At 47.2% G+C, this 6,728-nt stretch overlaps 1 protein-coding gene across 1 annotated transcript; it reads right to left on the bottom strand.

Annotated features, from left to right (window-relative positions):
- Positions 1 to 1,532: 1,532 nt before the first annotated feature.
- On the bottom strand, positions 1,533 to 6,663 carry MAIP1 (matrix AAA peptidase interacting protein 1). The gene is made up of 5 exons (XM_079982828.1): positions 6,277 to 6,663; positions 5,518 to 5,589; positions 4,740 to 4,866; positions 2,579 to 2,729; positions 1,533 to 1,771 (listed from the first exon to the last, which is right to left on the bottom strand). The coding sequence occupies exons 1-5, from the start codon at positions 6,646 to 6,648 to the stop codon at positions 1,693 to 1,695; spliced, it is 801 nt and encodes a 266-aa protein (XP_079838954.1). The 5' UTR covers positions 6,649 to 6,663; the 3' UTR covers positions 1,533 to 1,692.
- Positions 6,664 to 6,728: the final 65 nt, after the last annotated feature.

Raw genomic sequence — 6,728 nt, 5'->3', positions numbered from 1 at the left:
TTTTGCCTCCTCCAACAGCTTACTAGAATGCCACTCATATGAATGAGTTGTCTGATGCTGGCAATATATATTTGTGGCATATGGGAAGAGTCAGGGCATCCATTTATCATGGAGGAGGAGGAGGAGGAGTTTGGACTTGATATCCCGCTTTATCACTACCCGAAGGAGTCTCAAAGCGGCTAACCATCTCCTTTCCCTTCCTCCCCCACAACAAACACTCTGTGAGGTGAGTGGGGCTGAGAGACTTCAAAGAAGTGTGACTGGCCCAAGGTCACCCAGCAGCTGCATGTGGAGGAGCGGAGACGCGAACCCGGTTCCCCAGATTACGAGTCCACCGCTCTTAACCATTGCACCATACTGGCTCACTGGCTGATGTTGATGTAACACCTACAGTGATTATTCCATGAGTGCCTAAGCTGCCAGCTTATGTTCAGCATTAGAAAGGAGCAGGTCATTGTAGAAGGAGGAACAAGAAGTCACAGAACATGTTTTGCCAATGAGACAGTCTAGTCTGATGTGGAGTTAGGATATACCTAACCCTCCATATAGGTTCAGTGTTTAAATCCTTCCAGTCATACAGGCGATACCAAAATTGCAATACGACTGTGCACTTCATTGCTGAGTCAGGAGCTAAAAAACAGATGCCTTCTCAATAGGGTGAGATAATATTCACTTATAAGATCTCTGGTAGAGAACACACTTTGCATGTATAAGGATCCAGCTTCATGCTCTACAGAGCTCTCCACAATCATATTGAGCTCATCAAACCAAGCCTATAGTAGCCCTTTCTTCTTACCCTTTAATGTACCTCACCTTAAGAGATGGGGGGGGGGGGGGGGAGGGCAGTGAAGGAAGAGAGCTCATCGCAAAGCTTGACTTGCTGTATAACCACAAGTTATTAAGCATCTTTTCTTTCACAGTGGAATGCTACAGATGAGATAGGCCAGGCATGTCCAAAGTCCGTTGCGGGGGCTGGTTAGTCTAATCTGGCCCCTGTGGCAGTTTATTTACTGGGGTAAAACCCTAAAAAAAACCTCAACAACTTCAATCCTAAAGAAAGCTCAACAACTTCGGGGTAAAATCAACAACTTCAATCCTAAAAAAGGTCAACAACTTTGGTTGGCCCTCACGGTCCTTTACTTCATCAAATCTGGCCCTCTTTGAACAAAGTTTGGACACCACTGAGACAGGCTGTAAATTAGTTCTAATGTTCCTGAAAAACAAATATTTTTGACTGTATCCATTATCTAACTTCTACTTCGGTGACACATAAAACAGGAAGTTTAGAACTCACTCTTCTTCTTTCCTTATTGTGCACCCCCCTCCCGAAGAAAAAACCATTTGAACAGATCATTGGGGGGGGGGGGAGAGAGAACAGGACATTCAGTTATGAACTGCCAGACGATGCATCACTTTCTTTCAAATTTACACCAATATTTCTCAGCATAACCACTTAGCATGCTTCATATTGAAAGTGACTTCGAATGATGCTTTCAACGGCGGGCAAAGAACACATCTGTGAAGTTTCCAAGTCTGCTGAAAAAGATTTTATTTTTATGCTTTGGAGCGAGACTGTGTTCCGGTAATCGAGAAGTACAAAAGCAGTCCACAAAAGATTGTGGCACACAAATCTTGAGATGTCTTCTGATATGCCAGAATATTAATAACTGTCTATGAAAGTGTCCAGTCAATTCATTCTAATAGCTTTGGATGCTCAATCCGTGTAATTGTCCAGTCTGGTTTCACACCTTGTGTAAATTCTCTTCGAAATCTTGGAGGGGGGGGGTGGCGGAGAGAGAGAGAGAACAGAAATAAGAGACTGTAACACAAGCCAAGCAGTAAAACGTTCCCAAATCCTTTATAAAGCTTTTAGTGTTGTAGCAAATCCAATACTGAACTGATGGATAAAGTATGGTTTGGCAATGTAATAATAGGCTCAAACCTGGCTGCTTAATCCCAGTGGGTTGTTTTCAATGTAGAAATAAGGCAAATATTCCACCAGCACAAGGTTATCTCCTTGCAAAAGGAAACATTTCCCTACTCTTCTCCCCCTGTGCCCCAGATAATCTGTTTTGGGTTCCCCCCAGCCCTCTGGAGCAGATTTTGGGATTGTGTGGGGCTTAGGGAAAGGGAAAGTCCAATGGTACTTCCACTCTCACAATTTTTTATTTAGATGGATACTTTCCAATGGTACAATAAATGTTGGGACAATAAACCAATCAAATTTTAATGATTCTGTATTGATACTTTTGGAGACCCGTTAAAACATCCTCTCTTTCGCCGGAGAAGTTTAATGCACCTATTCCTGGTCTCAACTTTTATTTGCCATTTTTTCACATTTATGTATTATTCACAATTATAAGTGCATAAATTTGATTATCTTCTTCATCCCCCTCACCCACCTTACTGTTGCTCACATTTCAGGAGAGAAAATAGTCAACTAAGTGGCTTTCTCACAATGGCATGGGGTTTTTTTCAGGAAAGTAAACCCTGAACTAAAATGCACTGATTTGATGGGAGTTTCTTTATAGACAGAGTACAATGCCGCGGCTACGCAGAAAACCAAAGATGTGCTTACTCATAATTTGCTGTTAAAAGACGCTTCGTTTCCTGTGAAGTTTCATCTCCAAACACGACCTGGAATATTTTGGTTCCATCTGGAGTCTCATCAGGGAGATCAGCACTCGTCAGATACCAGAAACGCATCAGGATGCTAACAAACTTTCTTCCTGTTTTCAAGATAAAAGGGGTATTAGAAGAGTAAATACTATTCTACAGCTTCAGACACATGGATTGGTACAAAAAGGATGGAGCAGACAGATGCTCCATTTAAGAACAAACACACACATACAGCCTAATTTGGAAGGCTATTATACACATACTACAGCTTTCAAGGAGGTGAGGAAGGTGGTGGGATAAGCGACAGATCGTTGATGGAGAAAGAATGTTACTTCCACTCAGCCATTCAAAGGTTCTTGGTTGCATCTCTGAACACAAAAAGCTTCTGAATTCCTCCATCAAGTTTAGTGGCTCTTCAGTCATAACCAATTTCAGTCGCTTGGCTAGATTATGAGTAGACCTCTAATTACAAGCAAGCTACTCTCTCAGGCAGGGACGTGGGTGGCGCTGTGGTTTAAACCACAGAGCCTAGGACTTGCCGATCAGAAGGTTGGCGGTTCGAATCCCCGCGACGGGGTGAGCTCCCGTTGCTCGGTCCCTGCTCCTGCCCATCTAGCAGTTCAAAAGCATGTCAAAGTGCAAGTAGATAAATAGGTACCACTCCGGCGGGAAGGTAAACAGCGTTTCCGTGCGCTGCTCTGGTTTGCCAGAAGCGGCTTAGTCATGCTGGCCACATGACCCGGAAGATGTACGCCGGCTCCATTGGCCAGTAAAGCGAGATGAGCACCACAACCCCAGAGTCAGTCACGACTGGACCTAATGGTCAGGGGTCCCTTTACCTTTACCTTTACTCTCTCAGGCATCTCATTGCCTCCCTGACAGGGCTACTGATTCTCCTATATCTACCCCTTTGGCCCTCTTCTTCCTTCTCACCCCCCACAACATGGAACCTGCTCTTACCATCTGGGATAACCTCTTTATCTCCAAGTGCTGCCATGCAAAGAGAGTCAGGACAGAACCCTATGTATGCTTAAAGTTCTAAGCATGGGAGCTCATTGATCAAATCTGAACTGGACCAAACACTGGACTTACTGCTGTTCATTCATTACACATATGTTTTGCCCATCCTCCAATGAGTTCAAGCAATTATGTTGCACTCAGAGAGGGCGACTGGTTCAAGCTCACCCCTGTGAGCTTCCCCAATTGAGCAGAAATTTGAACCTGGGTTTCCCCAGCCCTAGTTCACACTCTAACCCAAGATTGGGGACCCTTTCCTAGGCAGCAGGCCAGATGCTCATCTCACCATCCCTGCCACTACAAATTTGACAGGTTGCCCACCTGTCAATCACCTGACACCACTATGCCATCAGGTGATGCTGCCCTTTGAAGGCCCAATTGTCGGGACCACAAAGGACAGAGAAACAAACAGAGGTCTGAAGAGCAGCGTGGGACTGTTTGCAAAAGGGATTTCAAACACCTCCATGCTGATCTTTGAACCAATGATTCAAAGCTAATGGGTAGTAGGAGCGCACCTTGCTCCAGCAAAAGGTTAACCGGGAGTTCACCTTAAGCTCCCCATTGCTCCTCTACAGCTCTGCACTTCCATGCTTTATTGTGTATAACAACATGTGTAGGCCGGATGGGCATGGCTTGCCCAAAATGGCTTTGCTGTCCAAAGTTCTCCATCCCTCCTATACAGGGTGCGGCAAGGACACACCAAGAGATGAACAATGTACAGGACCCTAGTGGCATAGAGCCAGTGTGGTGTAGTGGTTAAGAGTGGGAGACTCGTAATCTGGGGAACCGGGTTCGCGTCTCCGCTCCTCCACATGCAGCTGCTGGGTGACCTTGGGCTAGTCACACTTCTCTGAAGTCTCTCAGCCCCACTCACCTCACAGAGTGTTTGTTGTGGGGAAGGAAGGGAAAGGAGAATGTTAGCCGCTTTGAAACTCCTTCGGGTAGTGATAAAGCGGGATATCTAATCCAAACTCTTAATATTATTAATGTTAGCATCAGATTGAAGAAAAGTACTTTGAACAGTATCACAGGGAACGGATGATAAGCGTTTCCCAAAAGCGGCCAAAGGATTTAAAGTAAAGCATTCTGAGCCGGTTACATACCACTGTCGTCATAGTAAATGCCAACATCTCCTGCTGTTGTGTACATTATTTCATCCACGTCGGCAGCTAGGGCACTTCTGTGGCTTTCGGAGAGTGAAGAAAGCTTCTCCTTCAGCACCTGCAGCATCTGATTGAGAAGGAATCACTGTTAACAAGTTTACAGAATGGAAGACGGCAGGATCTCCAAGGATGCGCTCTACAGGGAGCTGAGTTTGGGCACCAGGCACACGCCTTTTCACAAGGGGCTTAACTGAGAGATTCAGGTTTCACAACTTAGTCCCTACATAAAGGTTACAGACTCTAACTTGGGAGCCTTTCCCCCCATGAGTGGCTGGTGGTGGAGATTGCTCATTGATGAGGGGAGAAGTACTCTGCATGTCTTCATAGTTGTTCTTCCTAGTTGTACTGCATCTTCCAGGAATGAGCCTTCCTAGTGAAAGAGCTATGGACCTGTGACTTGGCTCATATGCTTCTTTAAGAGATGGCAGTAGAACTGAGGGAGTTAAATTGGGTGGGTGGGAACTGAAGAAAGAATGAAGAGAGTATGAAGTGGCAATGAGTAGGTTATAAACTGCAGGACACAGAGGAGGGAGGATAGATCCTGCTTCCTGTTCCTAGAAGCTCAGGTGCTAAACCCATTTTTTTGAGGTGTCAGTTGCTATTCCTGCTTAAGCAGTAGATATGAACCGAATAATATATTCTAGTCTTCGTCTACTACATCAGCTTAAGGAACAATGGATATATCAGTTTTACCATAACAATGGAAATAAACATTTACCTCTTTTGATACAAGCTCCTCCAGTAGATCATATTTACACTGAGAAATTAGCCTTGAAACAAGAGCAAAAGCCTAGAAGACAGGACACACAAACAAATATCAATTTTTTTACTCAGAAGTAAATTCACAGTATTCTCTCTGTGTATTAAGTACATGTTATGTCTCACAAATCAATGTGCTCTTGTTGTTCAGCTATATTCCCAAACAAACGGCAAACTGGGAATGATAGTTATTTTATGCTCAGTTGCCTAGACTGCTTAATGGTGTCCTGTTTGTGCAACTTGAAAACGGACTCAAATGATGGATAGTGCCAGAGAAAAGGAAGACGGGCTCTCCAGTTGGTCACGACGACCTAATGGTCAGGGGTCCCTTTACCTTTACTTAAGAGGGTGGGGCCTAAGATATAGCTTGTTTAGCTTATACAGTGGTACCTCAGGTTACATACGCTTCAGGTTAGAGACTCCACTAACCCAGAAATAGTACCTCGGGTTAAGAACTTTGCTTCAGGATGAGAACAGAAATTGTGCTCTGGCGGCGCGGCGGCAGCAGGAGGCCCCATTCGCTAAAGTGGTGCTTCTGGTTAAGAACAGTTTCAGGTTAAGAACGGACCTCCGGAACGAAAAGTTCTTAACCCGAGGTACCACTGTACGTGAAATCCGGCCCTGACAAGGGCCGATGGGGAAAAAGAGGAGCCATGGGGGTCTGCTGCCCCGTGGATCCTGACCCCCTGAGGCGGCCCTCCTTCCCTCGCCTCCTCACCTGCTTGGCCCCTTCCGTGAACTCGTGGACGCTGAACTCCTGATCGAAGTAGGCGCGGACGAGGAAGAAGTAGAGGCGGGTGCGGAGCCACATGAGCGGGTTGGGCACCCCGACCACCACCACGCCGGCCTTCCGCCGCCCGCCGGGCTCGGGGCCGCCGCTGCAGGGGCGCGCGGGGACCACGGGCAAGCGGGGCGGCGCCGAAACGGGAGGCCGTGGGAACCCGGCCCGGCCGGGCTTGGCCTGGTCCGCCGCCGGGAGCAGGAAGTACCGCCGCGGGTGGGCCGCGGGGACCCGCAGGGCCCACGGGCAACGGCTGCGGGAGGCGCCCACGGGCAGCGCCATCGCTCCCCGCCTCAGCCCTCCCGTCATCCCGCGGGAGTCCGGCCGCGAAAGGGGTCCGGGCGGAGCGAGAGAGTGCCGGGAGGAAGGTTCCGCCGGGAGGAAGGTTC

The sequence above is a fragment of the Podarcis cretensis genome, assembly GCF_951804945.1.
Source record: "Podarcis cretensis genome assembly, chromosome: 1".
NCBI classification, from domain to species: domain Eukaryota; kingdom Metazoa; phylum Chordata; class Lepidosauria; order Squamata; family Lacertidae; genus Podarcis; species Podarcis cretensis.
This window is presented reverse-complemented; position numbering and strand designations above follow the sequence as displayed.

Coding starts and splice junctions, on each gene's coding strand:
- MAIP1 (XM_079982828.1), bottom strand. CDS start 6,648: ATGACGGGAGGGCTGAGGCGGGGAGCGATGGCGCTGCCCGTGGGCGCC. Junction 4,867..5,517: donor AGGAGCTTGTATCAAAAGAG/GTAAATGTTTAT, acceptor CTTCTCAATCAG/ATGCTGCAGGTGCTGAAGGA. Junction 2,730..4,739: donor CATTTACTATGACGACAGTG/GTATGTAACCGG, acceptor TCTTGAAAACAG/GAAGAAAGTTTGTTAGCATC.